Source organism: Protomyctophum bolini, assembly GCF_963924005.1.
Source record: "Protomyctophum bolini genome assembly, chromosome: 12".
In the NCBI taxonomy this organism is placed as follows: domain Eukaryota; kingdom Metazoa; phylum Chordata; class Actinopteri; order Myctophiformes; family Myctophidae; genus Protomyctophum; species Protomyctophum bolini.
The window spans coordinates 31,416,456-31,437,951 of NC_137873.1; the positions used below are offsets into that span (position 1 = coordinate 31,416,456).

Sequence of the window (21,496 nt, forward strand, 5' to 3'; positions counted from 1 at the left end):
CTATTCCACCTGCAACTACAGCAACGATTCCACCTGCAACTACAGCAACTATTCCACCTGCAACTACAGCAACGATTCCACCTGCAACTACAGCAACAATTCCACCTGCAACTACAGCAACTATTCCACCTGCAACTACAACAACTATTCCACCTGCAACTACAGCAACGATTCCACCTGCAACTACAACTATTCCACCTGCAACTACAGAAACTATTCCACCTGCAACTACAGCAACGATTCTACCTGCAACTACAGCAACTATTCCACCTGCAACTACAACAACTATTCTACCTGCAACTACAGCAACTATTCTACCTGCAACTACAACTATTCCACCTGCAACTACAGCAACTATTCTACCTGCAACTACAGCAACTATTCTACCTGCAACTACAGCAACTATTCTACCTGCAACTACAGCAACTATTCTACCTGCAACTACAACAACTATTCTACCTGCAACTACAGCAACTATTCTACCTGCAACTACAACTATTCCACCTGCAACTACAGCAACTATTCTACCTGCAACTATTCCACCTGCAACTACAACAACTATTCTACCTGCAACTACAGCAACTATTCTACCTGCAACTACAACTATTCCACCTGCAACTACAGCAACTATTCCACCTGCAACTACAGCAACGATTCCACCTGCAACTACAGCAACTACCCCACCTGTAACTACAGCAACTATTCCACCTGCAACTACAGCAACTATTCTACCTGCAACTACAGCAACTATTCCACCTGCAACTACAACAACTATTCTACCTGCAATTACAGCAACTATTCTACCTGCAACTACAGCAACTATTCTACCTGCAACTACAGCAACGATTCCACCTGCAACTACAACAACTATTCCACCTGCAACTACAGCAACGATTCAACCTGCAACTACAGCAATTATTCCACCTGCAACTACAGAAACTATTCCACCTGCAACTACTACATCCAGTACTGCACCAGCAACTACTATAATACTAATAATAAAGCAAAGACGCTTTACATGTGTGGGGGCTGGGGGGAGAGAGCAAAACTAAATAATGACAATTTTATTGGAAAAAGCTAAAGAAGTAAGAGAATAAATGAAAAGCAATAAAACACTAAAAGTGACGAGTTAAAATCAAAGTCAACTACAGCCACTACTCCACCTGCAACTCTGTGGAGGAGATGATATGGGATATCACCAGATGTTTTTTAACTTTCAATTTCACAGAATGTTCTTCATGCAGGAGAGCATGTTGGCCGGTAGCTCTGGTCCATATATATATATAATGCGTTGCATTTTGAGCTATGTTACTCTCAACTTCCGTCGCTCGCATGAATGCAGACCAGCCTCTCCTCTTTAGCGTAAATAATAACGTTTTTGCTACTCACCAAAACAAAGGCGGGTTGTGTCAGTAGAATGCCTACTTTCCGTAGTGGACGCACTCTGAGCCCCCCACCCCATATAAACTGTACTTTTTGGCCAGAAAGGGATTTTTTTCACCAGAGGAAAAATATTCTTTATGAGGCAATTCTCTGGGCAATATCGGTAGAAGGCGCAGTGGAGTAACTAAAAGTATTTTTTTCCCGGTGGAAACAAAGTCCCCTTTTGGCCAAAAAGTACAGTTTATACGTGTGGTGGGGGGCTCAGAGTGCGTCCACTAAGGAAAGTAGGCTTTCTAATGACACGACACGCCTTTGTTTTGGATGGTAGCAAAAACGTTATTTTTATTTACGCTGAAGAGGAGAGGCTGGTCTGCATTCATGCGAGCGGCGGAAGTTGAGAGTAACATAGTTCTAAAAATTAAACACATTAGAGCTATGGACAAGAGCTATATTGGCCGGGAACTAAGGCACAGACAGAAGGAGGCGAAGGTCCATTTCTTGAAATGAACATACCGAGCTGGAAAGAATGAATGAGCACCATGCAGGCTTTATAGGGGAGGGGGTAATCAGTGACAACTTACACCTGAGTAATTGGGGTAATCATGACTATACTAGCTTACACCTGAGTAATTGGGGTGTGAACTCTGTGTGGACTGTGGAGACAGGTCTCCCCATTACACATTGAATGTTTACCGATCATGAATAGAGATGATGCTACAGCTAGGCCTTGCTGAACTATGAATATCGGATGTATTGCCAATTTGCCATGCAGTGTAGCCGACTAGCCGGTGTTGCACGGGGGTAACAGATGTTGATTAAAAAAAAGTATTTAATTGATTTCGTATATCTTCGTATTTTTTCATGATTATTGTTCAACTCTTTGCAGTGCATCCATCCATATAATAATGTTGTTCAGAGAGGTGCCTCTGTGGACATGAATATGAAGAGTGTTGATGTTGATGTGCATCTGAAACAGGTCCTTTGTTAATACTGTTCTATTATCTCCTCAACTCTCTATTCAACTACCTCTGAAAAAATTGGGGGAATTAAATGCTACCTTTGCTCATCGCATCTTATAGACCAGTGTTGGGCATCGTTACTTTCTAAAGTAACGTCGTTAGGTTACTGGATTACTGCATGCCCATGAAAAGAATCCCTTACAGTTACAGATTGCCATCTGAGAAAAGTAACAAGTTAGATTATTTTCCGTTATTTTCCGTTACCCGACAATTAAAACCCATTTTGAATGCTTGCGCAAGTTGTTTACATTGTAGACTATTAGGCTACTGTATACCGTCATTGCGCCGCATTATTACGGCCCTAATTAACTCTATGGTTAAAAACGAGAATAATACACACCATGAACTGACCATAGACAATATCCCCTTTTAAAGGGGATATTGTCTATGGTCAGTTCATGGTGATACCTTTAGTAGGCTAGCAGTGGTTCTCAAACTTGACCCCCATGACACTTAGAGTTACTTACCCTTAAGCCTTAAGGGACCATTTGTAATCACCCCCCAATGAGGGTCCCAAGGCAAGAGCCCACTTCCAATTCGTGTAGCAGTCTTTCCAGTGAGCCAGCCATCATGACATGCGAAACAATAAACAAAGCCACCGCAATTATGACATCAATGATTGTAATGGACAATAGTCACCACCAGAGGTCAGTGTTTTCAATCTCAATCCACTCTGGTGAGCCCAATTTTGGGCAGTAGCCTAAAGTTGCTTGTATTGGTAGTTGCATTTTTGAGGGGCGCTAGCCCCTCCAAGACCTGGCAGTTACCTATATGATATTAAAGGTGTCTATCAGAGCTCTATCAGATGGTACAAAAAAATATGGTCATTATAATTTCTACTTTTTTAAAATAAAGCATCATAGTCAGTATCATGTTGTCTGATACACAAGATTACACAATATAAACAATAAAGTACAACCTTGAAAATCATACTCAGTATCATGGTAGTATCATGTCAGTATTATGTCAGTATCATGTCAGTATCTGGTCAATGTCAGTATGTAGAGTAGTGTACAGCATGGTTGTATAGAAAAAGAATGGAATTACAACATTATTCAAAGTAGACAACGGTTTTATTCATACCAGTAAGACGCGCAAACGCGGGAAGCGAACGCAGCTGAGACCCTGCAGATCATGTCTGTCTGTCTGTGTGTCTGTCCCGCTGTTACTGTATATGTGGACCTGGCCCCTTTTGTGACCATATATGGAGCTGAGTGGACCTGGCCCCTTTTGTGCCCATATATGGAGCTGAGTGATTGCTGATGCAACACACTTGGACATATTTGGATAGCGGGACAGACAGACACACAGACACACGGACACACGGACAGACAGACATGATCTGCTAGGTCTCATAGTAAGTGCTCACTGCATTCGCAATAAACCAGTAGTTCCCAAACCTTTTTGGCCATGCACCCCCCGATCTAGCTGACGCACCCCCCTATTTATCCACATGCACATATAGGAACCTGAATATGGCATATGCAGCATGGGCTATATATTCTGCATATATAGTACTTGCCATATTTGGCATAATATGTTAATATATTTAAAATAAAACCATAGCACCACCATTAGCCTTTTCTTGTTGAGCACCCCCTGGAAGGCGCTCGAACACCACAAGGGGTGCACGCACCACAGTTTGGGAACCACTATTATGAACCAATCATTAAAACAAACTGGGGTCCAGTGTAGATGGTCAGGTTGAGTCACAGGTTTTGTCTTTTTTTCCCTCTTAGATCTCCACTAGTATTTCTGCTGGCAGGAATGGAAGGTGCATGATTTCTCCAGATCTGGTGCACAAGGAGAAAATAGAATTTAGGAGAAAATAGAATTTAGACTAGCACTGTGCATTTGTCTGTGCATTATCTATTTTCCACCTGATTTACTTACTAATTATTTTACAGCTGTTTTTGAACCATTGCTTTTTTTTAGCCCTCCTTTTATACTACACATACAGTTGTGTAATGTTTTTATGTATGTATATATGTACAGTATGTATTTATATATTTATGTATTTATTTATTCATTTATTATGCTATTTTTAATTTGACCAACAACACAACATGGTGTGAGTGTAGCAGAGTGACTCACAACCTCAGCCTGATGGCCTAAAAGTCTAATATCTCCCCCGGGTCATTGGCTTCCCACACAGGAGACGCGGGTTCGATTCCCGGGCGTTACATTGGTGCCGTGACCCGGATCGGGGGAGGAGGTCAAAAGGGGGGTGAGTGTAGCAACCACAGCCTGATGACCTAAAAGTCTAATATCTCCCCCAAGTCATGGGGAATTGCCTTTGGCTCAGTGATTAAGATGTTGGCTTTCTACGTGGGAGACCCGGGTTTGAATCCTGGGCGTTACATTTGATTTGGAAGATTGTGAAAAATGTATGTATCCTCCATACTGGAATACCTGATGCAGTATCAGAACACTGCCTGAGGGAGTTCATGGCAGTCATGTAGTCAGGTCCCAGGAAGCCCTCAAAGCTTGTACCGCTTGTTACCTCCTGAAGGCATGCGGTGCTGCTCTTGAAAAGAGCTCCATCAGATTGGAGCATGCTGACCCAGGTATTGGTGCCGCTGGTACCAAGCTTGGCCTGAATAGAAACAACAAGGTTGTTAGTCTTTTCTACATGTGCAGGCCTAGCCTGGCTAATAAGCCAGACTCAATCAGAGCAATTTTCTTTCCCAACGGCTGATTTGGTCTGGCTTATTAGCCTGGCTAGTGCAGGCCTACTTTATTTTTTTAGGGTGAAATCTATCATGATAAAAATCCATGCAATGAAGATCATATTCAATGGCTGCCCAGTACATGTTATCAAAGTTGGTGCTGTGGCATAAAAAAATACAAATCCACTTATATATAAGAAAATCATTTTTCAATCATTTCTAAACCAGTGTTGATTTTCTCGACTGTCTAAAACTATGACTAAAAAATGTTTGTTGAATATATAAAGTATTAAAATGGTAAATTTATATAGCGCTTTTATCCAAAGCGCTTTACATAGATGTGCATTACATTCACCCATTCACACACACATTCATACACCGATGGCAGAGGAAACCATGCACCAATCTGCACATCGGGAGCAATTAGGGGTTCAGTCTTGCTCAACTCTGGGGGAGCCCGGGTTCGAACTGGGAATCTTTTCGAACTGGGAACCACTGCCGCCCCGTAACAAGTTAAAATAAAATGTTAGGGAGGTACGAGTCTAGAATAGATCGAGTAGAACTAAGACATGTAATTTTATGCTTGGTTGCACATGGGTGTCAACCGTGTCACACTCCGAAAATAACCGAACTTCAAGCTCACAGCTCACAAGCTTTCTAAATCAACTGAATCAACTGTAGATTTAGTCTACTAAAATCATATTTAGTCACCTAAAACTAGACTAAAACTAAAACATTTCAAATGAGTAAAATGTGAATTTTATTCAAAAGACTGTATATGACTAAAACTACATAAAAACCAACCTGCTGGGAGAGGAGCGTGCGCACCACCTCATCGCGTGCCTCTGGCCGGGTCACCACAGCGTGGGCGGGCACCTGGGCCAGGTGACACGAGGCGTAGTCAGAGATGGGGACGGGCGTGGCACTGCCAGGACAGATCAGCCTGTAGTCTGACGATACGATGTCCTGGGCCCATGTGGGACCGTTGCCTGGACAACAGAAGAGCATGGTGTCATGCAATTAGGCCCAATGCAATGAACTCCTTGCAACAAAACGGCTGTAGAGCACAGAGTCGGTAACGATGGAAGTTGGAGATCCATGCCCCACCTGGCTATGCAATACTCGTTGTACCCATGTCAGAGTACCCCTTCCACACATCTGTCTGTGTCACTTGTATGTCCATATATGGAGATTTCTTGATCTGTCTCTGTCCCCCTTTATTACCAGTAAGACGCGCAAACGCGGGAAGCGAACGCAGCTGAGACCCTGCAGATCATGTCTGTCTGTCTGTCTGTCTGTGTGTCTGTCCCGCTGTTACTGTATATGTGGACCTGGCCCCTTTTGTGCCCATATATGGAGCTGATGATGCAACACACTCCATATTTGGACGTATAGCGGGACAGACAGACAGACACACACACACACACACACACACACACAGACAGACAGACATGGTCTGCTAGGTCTCATAGTAAGTGCTCACTGCGTTCGCAATTACTTGCGGAAGCAGAGAGCGCAAGTATTGTGGTCGGGCTCATACGAATGCACGTACAGTATGCTCAGACTGGAGGTAAGTTGAACATGACGCAATTAAGATATGTTTCAATTTATGTCGGGTTATAACTGGCTGTCGATGGTGACGTAATTAGGATATGTTTCAGTTTCAGGTGAATTAAAGGTAATGTCTGTATGTATACATGTATGTAATCTGAAACCTATCTTTATTATGTCACCATCGGAAGCCAGTTATAACACGGCATTGATACAATTATGTCACCATCACCATCAGTATATAAACTGTACCTCCGAGCATACGCACATAAAAGCCAGCCGACCACAGTATAGTACTTTCAATTTACAATTACATACATGTACTGTATACATACATACGTTACCTGTTAACCAACCAATATTGAAACATATCACCATTGACAGCCAGTTATAACCTGACTTTAGAACTTAAATTCAATGTTTTACAGAGAGGCTGAGATCTTGCGCACTCTGCTTGCGCACTAGTACGCCATTTTTGGCCTACTTGTGTACAACGTCGACAGAGTGCAGTTCTAGTTATATATGGAGTTCTCTGTCAGGCATGCCCAAATATGGCCTATTGTGACGCCAGCTCCATATATGGACCATGGGCAGGGGCCCTGTCCAGAGACAACCGTGGGTCCGACAGACTCGAAACCGGGCACTGCACTCCCTGTGTAGGTGTGGAACGCGTGTGTCCAATTCGAAGTAGGTGAGGCGAAAGGTTCTCGAGTTACGTGCATTACATCCATACACACGTATTTACGACTACGTACGTACGTACAGACAGACAGACAACAGACAGAGTGCATTTATAGATAATAGATAGATATAGATGTCCCACCAATGAAACTCCTTGCAACTGCCATTGGTGGTAATGGTTTTATGTACTGTAAGTGTAACTACATGCAACTACTTGCAACCATTTGGTTGCAAAGAGTTACATGGCGAATCATTGGTGCGGTTTGGGCCTTAAGCTGGGTCGGGCATGTGTAACCATTATCCCCAGATGCATTGGAGTGACATGTCCTTAAAACTGGTTTGTTTGTACAAAATAGACTGTAGATTTAGTCGACTAAAACTAGACTAAAACGAAAACCTGTTTTAGCTGACAAAATTAGCTGACAACATTAACACTATTTGGGAGAAGCCCTGCGTGAGGAGAACATAGAGATTGTGGGCAGTAGTAGAGCTCTTACCATCACTGAGTCCTGGGGCAGTGGAGTGTTTGATGAATGCTACATCTCCAGCACCCTCAGCCAGACATCTATGGCATTAACAATAGAAAGGAATGCAATAAATGGTGCATTTATATAGCGCTTTTATCCAAAGTGCTTCACATAGATATTGCATTACATTCACCCGTTCATTCACACACACATTTATACACCGACGGTCGGTGAAGAAAACCATGAAAGGCACCACCAACCTGCTCATCGGGAGGAATTAGGGGTTCAGAGTCTTGCTCCAGGACATTTCGACACTGACTCTGGGGAACCCGGGATCGAACTTTACCGGTCACTCTACCCTGGGCCCTGAGCCACTTCCGCCCGACAATATATTTATGCTCTATTATTATTATTATTCTTTGTCCTATCTGTATCTGTATGGTAGACTATGTTAATATATTCAATTGGGCTGATAGGTCACTGAAGATCAAAATGATAGTTCTCCCCTGAGGAAGCAGGTAGGCTCAGTGGTAATCAGAACAGTTATTGGTAAAAGTGGAAGAATTATTGTAGAAAGGGTAATGTAAAAACAACAGTGTTGTGACTAACGCCCTTACATGCGTTACGTTACATAACGTAACTACTATTTGCAGTAACTTGTAACCTAACACTTTACATTTCCCCATTCCATAACGGCGCTATAGTTATTGTGCGAGCGCTACCTGCGTTATGGCGTTATGTCAACTTATGTGATCAGAGAAAAAAGTCTGGCCATGCAGCTCCGTGAGTCTATCATCATACAGGCGTCTCTGTGCTGCTGAAGTGAAGGGGGCAAATAAAGTTGTGAATCGATATAATTCAACTAAACTGCGGGAGAAACACAGATGTACAAGCCCAACGTGCTGTGCATTGCGACGGGTAGATACCTTGTAGATCTGCTACTTCCAGCGCAGGAAGGGCGCATGCTTATGATGACGCTCTTTACTATGCATTCAGCCAGTCAACACAGAAGTTGACAGAACACACACGCACTGCAGCAGACGGAATGCACAGGCAGATCCGACAAAACTTTGCACACATCTGTGCTTTGCCTTTCATCCACGCTTCCATAGCCTTTTAAATCTTATTTCCCATCCACGGGCACAAGCAACGTGATATCAGCAGCTTCCACCCGATCTGTGGTGGTGTTCTGTTGACGAGGGAAGCCATTAGCTAGCATGGGAGCTAACGTTAGTTTCACTATATACAACCCCGTTCCCCAACCCCTCACACTCGCTGCTGCGAGCACACGGGCAGACACAAAGACGAATGGGAATATCATTTGGAGCTTTAACAATGAATGATAATATTATCACTATAATTATTACTACTTGTTTTATTGCCTATGCTTATGTAGAAAAAAAGCTCACTGCTCAGGTCAAATATGCCTATTGATATATGCGATTAAAATGTGATTAATTGAGATGAATTCATCACAAAGCCTCCAATTAATTAGATGTTTTTTAATGAAGTCCCAAGTCTCCCAACCCTATTCTTTATAGATCTAGCTTCAAAAAAAAAGTTCCTATATTCGGTATTCGGTTTCGGCCGTTTTTATATTATTATTTTCTAAAGTAAAGTAAAGTAAAGTAAAGTAGTTACTTTCATAATTTCATGTAAAGTAAAGTAACAAATTACTTTTTTAGATAAGTAACGATAACTATAACGCCTTACTTTTTAAAAGTAACTTCCCCAACACTGAAAAACAATGACTGTCATAGAAAGGTAGACGCCTCATTTGCCGCTGTAATTCATCAGAGCGATGTATCGCACTGAGGGCGGAAGTGTCCCACTATATGGCTCATCCCCGCCGTCGAGTCACGTGACTCACGTCCCTTCCTTTCATTACTTTCCTTGGCACCAACGCAGAAGCTCGCCCTCTCTTGAGAGCACACACCCCAGAGCCGAAGGAGGCGTGCACCTTTTGCGAATGCAGAGGTTTCAACAAAATAGTATTTATTTACTGAGTCAGAGCTAACATTAATAACATATACTATACCAGCTTGTCAAAACAAGGCCATTTACTGCTTTTTATATAGAAATAAATATTATATTATATTATGCAGAAATTAGAATTTAGTTCAGCCTTTTGGCCCTCCACAATATTTTCTGTTTCTTATTTGGCCCCTGGCTTAGAGGCAGCCAATCATGAAAAAGTGTCCACTATGGTCGTCAGCATGGTCGTCTTTGCAGTTGTTAGTAGGGGTACTAGCAAATGTAGTGCAGGCGCTTTTCAAGCACCTGGCAAAAAAAATCATTTTTAATTTAAGTTTAAGTGCCATGGCGCCCCCTACCTGAAGGCCCCGTCATAGCCGTAGTAGCGCTCCTCAGGGCTGGCTTGGCATTTACCATGTCCTGTAGCATTACCAACACACTGCTGACACATGTGAGAGTCTAAAGGAGATCCAGGTGCACAGCCGCTACTGAAGAACGAAGCTTTATCAGAGGAGAAGACACAGAGATCAATCAATCACTGTCTCACAATGTAACACTCTAAAAATAAAGCTCTGTCTAGCACACTTATTAAAGGTAAAGTGTATAGTTTCCTGAATTGTATTCAGACAAGCAGTCATCATGAATATGTCTCTAGTGGACCTATAACACACACACACACACACACATGAATACAGGTAACTTATTAACAGGATCTCTAGCTAGAGTGTATTCATTAATGTAATAAAATATGTATGCATTTATTCAACTATATACTGCATTGTATTGTGTGGTGTAAGTTTTAGTGAGATGCTTACTAGAAGTCATATTATAATATGACATCCGTGGGCGATATGAGCACCCTGGAAGGGTTTAAGTAAGTATGTAGCCTGGCCATATGGGATGTAGCCCATAGGGCAGGAGCCTAGTTCTAGTTTCTTTAGCGTGTAACATGACTCGGCCGGGGAATCTAACCCTGAACTCACAGTCACAAGGCAGACAATAACCACGAGGCCACTAAGCTATACAACATTGCATCTTGAGAGAGCAAGAGTGTGTAGGTGACAATTCCACATGCTTACTGAAGTTACAGTTGCCAACGCGTTTATGGATGTGGCCCATGGGTATGTTCCAGCCAGCGGTTTTGCCACGGCCGGTGTGGCACGAACTCTTGCCCTGCAGGTTGGCCCAGGTCACCCCAGACCCATTCTTCACCACGGCTACAGCAAAGTAGGAGGAGGCTAGAGCTGTGGGTGAGGTGAAAGAATTAGAAGACTAATGATATCAAAAGAAACATGTGGTGCAAAACAGTTGATTAGTTATTACAGTACACAGACTACATTGTGAGCTAAAGGTTGTGCTAGCCATAGAGGAAAGGCCATGAGTTCACCAAATGAGCGTTGTGCTCAGAGCGCAGAGCAAGTTCTGTCAGTGCAGTTGCTGCAGGCCGACCATCACTCGGTCTCAGCTCCATGCTTCTATTCTCAAGTTCCCAACCAATCACATACTCTTCATAATAGACGTTGTATTGCTCATTCCTTGATAGTCGTGTGCCAGCTGCTGCTACTGCTGTCTGTGCTGCTGCTTTAAACCTGGCTGCTCACCCTCCACCACCCCAGCTACCACCTGTCCTTTTGGATCTACTTGTACATGTAGGCCTACTGGGGGATTCCCAGTCCCTATGGATGTAATGTGCTTTCTCAGAGTACCTAGCAGATCCAATTAATGGCCAAACCATGTATTGCTCAACGGACATTTTATATTCAATAAAAATATATGTTATCCTACCATGAGGGGGACTGCCCATAAGTCCAACCTCCCGTTAGTCCGACCTACGTGGCCGGTTAAGACTGAGGTTAGGGTTATAGTGACCTACGTGGCCGGTTAAGACTGAGGTTAGGGTTATAGTGACCTACATGGCCGGTTAAGACTGAGGTTATAGTATTAGGGTTAGGGATCATGAGTTACAACTCATAAATGTTTTGGGACGGAATGACATCAGCAGCGTCACTACAAAATAAATAATGTAGCGGTCCACAAAGGTGTACACTACTACAGTACTTACCACCATTCTGGTCACCGCATTGTGCTGTCAGGTGGGCCAGAGATGGAAACAATGGTTGTGTTGACATAGAAGACAGAGAAGAGAATCATATTAGTGTACACAGCTAAGTATATGTATGAAAGGAATCATATTACTATACACAGTACAGTACGTGTACAAGTGGAAATGTCACATTGGTTTTCCTGGACTGCAGTTTCACCTTTAACGGCCATCATCACCACAAAACCGGTGTTTTGCGGTGTTACTACTTGGATCTTTGTGCAACCATGGGAACTGGATGTTTTGACAAAAGAGGCCAATCCGTGAAGCCGACTCTTAAGAATAAATATGATTTTACAGTTCAGATTGGGGTCTGAAAGATTTTAAAAATCCTATCAAATGGGGGTCCAATCCGTGGCCCAATGCATATCAAACTGGGGGTCAATGTAGTATAATTGATATATCTTGGTTAAAACCTTATTTTTTTATATCACTCATTCTTGAGATGAGGGACAAAAGTGGAAAAAACATGTCCCACACATAAGAGCCTTATTTTATGTAAAAAATAAATTAATTCATAAAAATAAAAGCACTTGCAAAGTTAAGTGTAATACAGTTGTGTATTATTATGCCCTTAATTTCATTATAATTGTTTTCATATTCCATCTGAATTAGTTAAAAGCAGGCCCTGTACCCAAAAAGGCCTGTATTTAGCCTGTCCCCAGCAAGTGGCCACAATTTCAAACTGCCAAAAAAGTGTCTAATACTGTCACAATCACATAAATATACATACTAAATTAAAGTAGATTGTCAACAACATAGCAAATAATATACACAGTTAATTTTAATTTATATTTTCTATTAAATATCTCATATCAAATGTTCGTCCCACGTCTCCGTCAACTCCGTCAGGTTTTTTTAAAAGTCTTAAATTAATCAGAAAATATTGTCGACAGATTTAGCCTGAAGACTCCTTTTCCAAGTCCCATTTATAGTTGTTGCAACAGTGGAGTACCTGGTCTGACAAGCATTCAATTGTTTGATATTTTAAACAAACAATGTTGATAACAATGTGGTCACAGCTTTTACATGTCAACTCCGTCAGGACATTATCATGATCTTTGTTAAGAATTCCAAAATAATGTTTAGTATTTTAGTTTAGGGTTAGGTTTAGCTAACAAAATTAAGCAAAAACAAAATGGCTACATTGTACTAAAGAGGGTTAAGATGAAAACAAATGCCATTTTGTCAACTCCGTCAGACGTCAACTCCGTCAGATTTTGTGTCTGACGGAGTTGACGTGTATCTGACGGAGTTGACAAAAGTGTTCCTAAAACAATAAAATTATTGTTTTTGAATAACGGGCAGTATTCTAATTTGGCACACAGTTAGAGCATGCCTTAAGGAACATTTTTGGCTATGGGGCCATCACAGATTTGTCTCGTGGTGACCATGGCAGCCATATTACAAAAGAGCCGCCACCTGATGTTATTTTACAATAACTCAAGTTCTACACCACCTAGGATCTTGATTCTGGTGACTAAGACCTCATTTTCAAGGATGAGGGATACAGTGGTACAATTTAGACTTTCCCTGTGACCATGGCAGCCATTTTTCAAAATGGCCGCCATCTGCTGTTATTTTACAATAACTCAAGTTCTACACCACCTAGGATCTTGATTCTGGTGACTAATCATACATTTTCAAGGATGTGGGGTACATTGGTAATATTTAGATTTGTCCTGTGACCATAGCAGCCATTTTTTTTCCGAAATGGCCGCCACCTGCTGTTATTTTACAATAACTCAAGTTTTAGACCACCTAGGATCTTGATTTTGGCGACTAATCATACATTTTAAAAGATGAGAAATACAGTGGTACTATCTAGATTTGTCCTGTGACCATGGCAGCCATTGTTTTTCAAAATGACCACCAACCTGCTGTTATTTTACCAATAACTCAAGTTTTAGACCACCAAGGATCTTGATTCTGGCGACTAATCATTACATTTTCAAGGATGAACTTTCTCTGGGAGAGGTAAGGGCTTATTTCAGGTGCAGGTTGAGTTTCTACTGACAGGACATTAAAAGGAGGTGGGCTTTCTGGCCTTTGACTTGCCCCTTTCAGGTACAGATGCACAGTTTGACTTCACTGGCCACTGCAGGGAACTGTGGGGGAGAAACTTTGGTCTCTTGACACGGTGACACCCCGATTAGGTTCAGGGTTTTTTTTGGTGGAGACTTGCCTTTCATGACATCTTTGCTGCAGCAGTTGATCTCCTTACTGCCAGTGGTGGCACACTCTGGGTCTCTGGGGCATTGTATCTTGGTGGCCTCCTGCCAGTGTTTCTCCATCCTTCTCCTGAGCTCTGTGTTCTGGGGCTCTGTTATAGTCAACTTACATTGTCTTGGCTGGAGATTGCTTTCCTGCAGGGTCCAGCCCAGTCTTGTGCAGATGGCTGCTGGCCCACCTGGAGGCCCCAACCTCACTTGTTCGGTTGGTGTGATTAGGTGGGGTGGTCTTCCCCAATCAGGATGAGGGGTTTGACCCTTTCAAACGGCAGTCTGGCCAAGTGTCTGTATTTAGTTGTGAGTTTAGATACAGGATACGATTGCTCACCCAGCCCCAGGTGACATGAGGTGAAGGCTCCTTTGATTTGGTAACATTGCTTTGGTTGACATGCTGGGGACACAGAGAAAGACACTGATGCCTTCAGTGTCTGCACATCCTGCCTGATGGTCCTGAAGCCAAATCTTCTGTCTTCAGTCTTTCGTTCACTGTTCACTGCTCACTGTTCACCTCACCGAATTTAGCCCAAGGAGTTTGACCCCTAGTTTGGCCATAGACCCCCTAGTTTGGCCATAGCCACTTGCCCAAATGTGCCGACATGTGCTGACCTCATCACATCTGTGATGATGGCTATGGCCGTTTTTAGCCAACGTAGTGTTTTTTGTGCAAAACTAATGCTTGGAATGGATCCAGAATCATGAAAAGCCCCTAGTTTGACATGCCACATGCTACTTAAAGCATAATGAAATTTAGAACATTTAGCCTTATATTGGTTGTTGATGGTACCCAACTTTCAGCAGCTGTCAAACATGCCCCTAGGGTGGTCAAATAGAAACCAATGTGGGATATGTTAGTAGACACCTTTACAAACATTGGTGAAGAAAATTCTTGGTAAGAAATGTATTCACAGATTTTATATTATTCTGATAATATTCCCTGAGTAAATTGGTAAAATAATAGCAGGTCCACCATTTTTGAAAATGTCTACCATCCATGGTCACAGGATAAATCTAAATAGTACAACTGTATTCCTCACCCTTGAAAATGTATGATTAGTCACCAGAATCAAGATCCTAGGTGGTGTAGAACTTGAGTTATTGGGAAATAACAGAAAGTTGGCGGCCATTTTGAAAAATGTCTACCATGGTCACAGGACAAATCGTACCAATGTATCCCACATCCTTGAAAATGTATGATTAGTCACCAGAATCAAGATCCTAGGTGGTGTAGAACTTGAGTTATTGGGAAATAACAGAAAGTTGGCGGCCATTTTGAAAAATGGCTGCCATGTTCACAGGGCAAATCTAAATAGTACCACTGTATTCCTCATCCTTGAAAATGTGGGATTAGTCACCAGAATCAAGATCCTAGGTGGTCTAGAACCTAAATCAGTTAAACTTGTCAACTCCGTCAGATGTTCGTCAACTCCGTCAGACGTTCGTCCCGTGATGTTTTTGTTAATTTCCAAAGAAATAGAAAATTCGCTGTCAAATCTTTTGTGCTTATGTATTGAAACACCAACTGAAATGATACGTAATGATGATTTTTTTTTTTTTTACATGGTTTTCATGTTATAATATTGAAAATAAAGGTTGAAATGACGGTTTTGAGAAATTGGATATTTCATAATAGTGTGATATTGGAACAAAATAATATTAAAAGATTTGTATTACTTAACTTGATTACTGAAAGCCATTATAAGATAACTGAGGACTTTATATTATTGTTGAAATGATAAAATTCAATTAAAAGGGATTTTAGTGTGTCTGACGGAGTTGACATGAATCAGGTATTAAGTGCATAAATGTCCCATTTTAGAAAGAAATGTTATGCGAAAAACCTGTTCCTTCTCAAGATTGGTAGTTGAGACCTGTGTCTACAAATACATCTATTTGATTTGAATGTATCTTAAAAAAAAAAAAAATCCAGTTTGAAAAAAGTTTTGTCCCTTATCTCAAGAATGGGTGATATATATATATATTCTGATAGTAATCATTGCTGTTTGTTCAGTAACGGGGGTCTCCCCATCTCTCCAGCCCTTTAATAATCAGAAAATACCTTTTCAGGTGCGTTCAAAATCCAGGAGTACCCATTAATCAGCCTCCATTTTATAGTGTTCCAGTTACAATGTTGTCTGCTCATTTCTTTGTGTGATCGCTTCCAATCCCACTCGTTTAATTTGCATCGTGTGTGAGTTCTCTGGCCTTATTGGATAAAATGGGTATCCTGACCTCGTAAATGCATTTTCTGTTTAATACTGTCACAAAACTTAATTGGGACGAAAAAGGTTTGAGGTTTTGAGCACTGTCCTACAGTACACATTTTACGTGCATCATAGCGCTTCACCATGACAGGGATTAGATGTTTAGTTTTACCTGCATCATACTGCTCCACCATGACAGGGATTAGACCACATTTTCCAGCTGTGTAGACGTGTCCTCCGTCCAGGGCTATGGCATCTGCCTCGTTCCTCTGGGAAGCAGACGGGAGACTTTTATTTATTGATTTACTTTTATCCCATGATTTTGCACCCCATTTTTTCACTAAGTGTCAATTATCTAACGTAATCCTGGGCTCAGACCAACAGACTGACCTCATGCTTCCTTCTATGGATGACGAGTCCAAGCTAGTTCTTTTCACCTGACAGGGGGGAGTTTCCCCGGTTGGACGTAGCGTGTGGAAGGAACACATTATTCCAACCAGTTCCTTTCCCCTCCATCAGGCTCCATCAGTTCAGAGACCAGGATTACTGCATGTTTTTTGTGAGGGCACCTACCCTAGGGGACACGGGGAGAACATGCAAACTCCACACAGAAAGGCCCTTTTGTCAAACTGACCCAGGGCATGGGCACAGAAGAGAACACGCCCACAGGAGACACTTCTTAATGTCTTACTGTGCCACATGCTGTTTCTGACTAATAAAGTATTCAATCAATAAAAAAATGAATACAATAAAAATGTGTGTGCTGACCAGTATCTTCTTCACACAGTCGTCCACCGTGGTGGCGGTCGTACATTTAATCCCGGTGACGCCGTTCACCATGTCGCTCAAGCTCCACGTGAAGCATGTCTCATACTGAGCCTCGCCCACAGCACACCATGTGATGCCACTGGAGGTCGCGTCGGTTGACTCTGAAAAGCAAAGAGGAAACGATAAAATAATTTGGCTCAGTCTGGCAAGACCCTCTTATCTCCATATTCTAACTTGATGTGATTCTTTTCCCGGTAAATTAACGTGCGTCAGTGCGTGCATGTGTCTGCTCTTACGTTTGTTCAGGGAACGGATGATGCTCATGTACTCGGCGCCCAGATACACGAAGGGATCCGTGTCATTCGGCAGCTCCACCAGGCTCTGTGTGGAGTCCTTGAACATCAGGTTCTTACCTGAGTCGTACGCACTAGAGGAGAACAGGTCGAAACCCTGCAAGGCACAGAGCAACTCATTAGTTACCGTACTATAGTTCATGGTTTTCGACAACATACTATATAGTATGTTGTTTTTGATGGTTTTCGAACAAACATAGTATGTATATAGTATGTCCTTTTTCATGATTTTCGGCAATTAAAAAAATCATGAAAAAAAAACATACTGTACCCGTATTGTCCCGAATATAAGACGACTCTGATTATAAGACGACTCATTTATGTAAAAGAACATTGAATGTCAAATAGTCTAGACCCCGATTATAATATTTTTTAGGATATTTCCATTGGAAAAAAACTGTCTTATATTAAGGCCAATAGAGTATTTTATAGACGCACTAGAGCAGGTCAAAGCCCTGCAAGGCACGTATGTTTCTATGAGAACTAAAATTACATAGACGCTTTCCCAGATTGAATGGGTTCACACTTTAAAGATTTTCCAGGTGATGATCGGAGAAAAGGTTGAAGCTGAACAACAATTACATGCGTCAGGTGGAAACCTCATATTTCTAAATCTGTTACTTTTCAGGATTCACATTCAAGATTTGCAAAACTAGCACATCTACAAGCTCAAAAGGAGTCGAGACCCGGGTACTCAGGAAGGGGAAAGCTATTACTAGGGACAATACACACCCGTTACACAGCCAATACCATCTTTTACCATCAGGGCGACGGTACATGGTACCTTCTCTGCAGGCTAGGGCCTCAAGATTGTTTGTTCCTATAAGTATAGGACTTATGAACAAGCAGGCCCCATCTCAGTTCCGTGCATAAAGTGTGATTTGATGCCTCTTGGAACTATGACTGGTGGCCTTCTGTTGGCATTGTTTCTTTATTGTCAATGTACTGTGTGATCTGTTTGTTTGTATATGTTTTCTGTATCCTGATGATTGCTGTGTACAAGACAAATTTCCGAAAGAACAAATAAAGTATCTATGTATCTATTTCTGTGTGTCTTAGACTGTCAGCAGCCTTGGTGAGTTTGGTGTAGATGATATTTGTGTGTGTGTGTGTGTGTGTGTGTGTGTGTGTCTTACACTATTAGCAGCCTTGGTGAGTTTGGTGTAGAATGTAGATGATATTTGTGTGTGTGTCTTACACCGTCAGCAGCCTCTTTGAGTTTGGTGTAGATGAGGGTGGCCAGCTCTTCGTCATTGGTGCGGGTGACCACAGCGTGGGCCGGCACTTTAGCCAGGTGACAGCTAGTGTAGTCGTCAACGCTGGCCCTGCTGCCGTCCTTACACAGCAACTCATAGCTGTCCTTCACTTCGTCTGGAAAACAAACCATGTCACACGCGCACACACACACACAGACATTGACATTCTTTGCACTTTTTGGGAGTAATCCTGGTAGGACATTAAAGACTTTTCAGCTGTATATATAGTTATTGTTGCTTGACCCACTAGACTTACTTGACTATAATGACTAGTACAGCCTTCTGTATATAAATCAACATTATTATTTCATATCAGTGTAGTAATACTGACCAGTTGTTTACTATCAGTGTAGAACATGCAGTAATACTGACCAGTTGTTTACTATCAGTGTAGAACATGCAGTAATACTGACCAGTTGTTTACTATCAGTGTAGAACATGCAGTAATACTGACCAGTTGTTTACTATCAGTGTAGAACATGTAGTATTACTGACCAGTTGTTTACTATCAGTGTAGAACATGCAGTAATACTGACCAGGAACAGTGGTGTGTTTGACAAACGCCACGTCTCCACTTCCGTCCGTCAGGCACCTATGAGACAATTGAGCAGTTTGAGATGAATATTATGTCCAAACTAATTAACGAATTATATAATTAATGTATATAAATCATCAGGGTCAGGACAATAGGCCATTTCGGAGAGGGGTCAGAATAAAATATGGACATAGATGGTTAGATTATTCGTCTCAACTGCTCATTTACAATTTACACTTTAGGCATTTAGCAGACGCATAGTAAAGGTCCTTACACTCCTTACACATCTGCCGGCAGCGTTTATTTTGTGCGATTAATTCGCATTCATTTAAATTGCATTGCCATTTGTGGCAAGAATATTGTGCCTGTCTCTCTCTCTCCCTGTTCCCTATCAGTCTTCACTGTTCTATCCAAATAAAGTCCGAAAATCTACAATACACATAAATCCCAGACAATATGTGAAACGTAACAAACAGCCTTAGTGGAACAAACTCCCTTTAAAGCTGCGCCCACCCTACAGGGACTTTTAAAAACATGCTTAAGGCCCACTTTTTCACTGTAGAGGACTCCTAGGTTCACTTGTTGTTTTGTAGGTTGTGTGTGTGCGCGCGCGTGCGTGTGCATGTGTACCTGCGCACGTGCACGCGAGAGAGAGAGAGAGAGAGAGAGAGAGTGTGCTTAGTTTCTAGTCCCTCCTGTTGTGACTGACAGTGTGACTGAGTTCTAGTTCTCCTAGTCTAATCTAGTCTAGTCTTCTTTGTCTTGTCCTATATGATTGTTCTACTTTTCTTTCCTCAAATAACTGGATGGGGGCGCAAATACCAAACCAATAAACCTTTACTCACTTGAATGCACCTGCATATCCGTAGTAAGGGTTGTCCGGTGAGCGGGAGCAGTCGGTCATGTTGGAGGGCTGGAGCGGACACTGCTCACACAGCTTGGGAAACGTCGCCGGGTCAGCTCCTGGTGCACAGCTGGCCGAGAAGAAATTACTCACCGCTACAAAAGCAGAATAGTCATTTTTAATTCATGACACACTGACATTATTGCTACATCGTCTATGTTAGCCTGTGGATCTTAACACAGTAATCATTGATAATGTACGCATCTCTCTAACGAGTAATCGGACACCGTGTTCATGATTTGAGGCATTTTGTTCAAAACGGGCCACTGCTGCAAAGTTTGGAAGCCATTCTTAGTCAATCAGGATGGATTATGAAAAATGACAAAGTATTTGCGTTGATTGGACAAAATCTGTATGATTAATATCAACCTCCTGGAGGCACTGTAACAGGCCGATGTGAAAGATTTGGGACAGATGTTCTGCTCTGGCATTCAGGGAGTGTGCGAGCACGGTTTCACGCCGATAGGGCCAACAGTGCCGGGAGATTAGTGTACACTACACACACACACACACACACACACACACACACACACACACACACACACACACACACACACACACACACACACACACACACACACACACACACACAGAGACAGACAGTGAGACAGACGAACACACACACACACACACACACACACACACACACACACACACACACAAGGATGGACGGACAGGGGCGAAAACATAGTCTCGTACTGGACTGGAACTTGTTGTGTATTATCCTTGATAGTTTTGTGTACTCTTGTCATGTATGGTTAACCGTTAACCTTCAAATCAATCAAATAAAAAACTCACCCCCTTCCAAAGGTTGCTGGTCCATGCCGTCCCACTGGATCCCGTTGTTTCCCATGGTTAGCAGAGTTCCTACGGGAATGTTCCAGCCGGCAGACTTTCCCAGTCCGGTGTGGCAGGACCTCTTTCCTCTCAGCTCATTGATGCTGAAGTTGGAGCTCTTCTTGACCACAGCCAGAGCATAGTAACAGGTGTCTGATTCTGGTTTCAAAGGTTTCAACATTTTCAATAATATCATTATCTCCAAGCTCACAATTGCAATTTGTATACAGTAACATCTTAAGAGCTTGTAGTTTGGCTATTTGCGCAATTGGGGATCGCCCTGCTATGGCATAATCCTCTTCTGCCCCGGATTTGAACCCGGTTATCTATGCAAGTTCTGACTTTTTTGTATACCATTGAGCTAATAGAGCCTGCCTGCTTGCTCAGGGGATACAATCTTGAATATTATGTCCAAAATTCATGTCAGATCCTGTGTCATGACTCATGACCTTTGACCTTTCATTTTAACAGTATGCCTTTGACATGATCTAAAATATCTCAATAGAAGAGCAGTGAAACAAAATACAACCATGAATAGAGGGTATATGTATGCATAAAGTAGATAG

The 21,496-nt window shown here is 42.1% G+C and overlaps 2 protein-coding genes across 2 annotated transcripts in view; both read right to left on the bottom strand.

The window, feature by feature from the left end:
* The window catches only part of LOC308325841 (serotransferrin-like), a 66,795-nt gene that overhangs the window by 38,734 nt on the left and 6,565 nt on the right, over positions 1–21,496 (bottom strand). The window contains exons 3-7 of the mRNA XM_080778554.1: positions 20,892–21,089; positions 20,035–20,188; positions 19,191–19,246; positions 18,597–18,769; positions 17,342–17,495 (exon numbers count right to left, since the gene is read on the bottom strand). Of these exons, the coding sequence (XP_080634680.1) occupies positions 17,342–17,495; positions 18,597–18,769; positions 19,191–19,246; positions 20,035–20,188; positions 20,892–21,089 (735 nt within the window). The remainder of the gene's footprint in view (positions 1–17,341; positions 17,496–18,596; positions 18,770–19,190; positions 19,247–20,034; positions 20,189–20,891; positions 21,090–21,496) is intronic.
* On the bottom strand, positions 4,063–11,144 carry LOC308325843 (serotransferrin-like). Its single transcript, XM_080778558.1, has 6 exons — positions 10,824–11,144; positions 10,104–10,245; positions 7,801–7,868; positions 5,876–6,060; positions 4,815–4,998; positions 4,063–4,195 (listed from the first exon to the last, which is right to left on the bottom strand). Exons 1-6 carry the CDS (start codon positions 10,861–10,863, stop codon positions 4,149–4,151), a joined length of 666 nt encoding a protein of 221 aa, XP_080634684.1. The 5' UTR covers positions 10,864–11,144; the 3' UTR covers positions 4,063–4,148.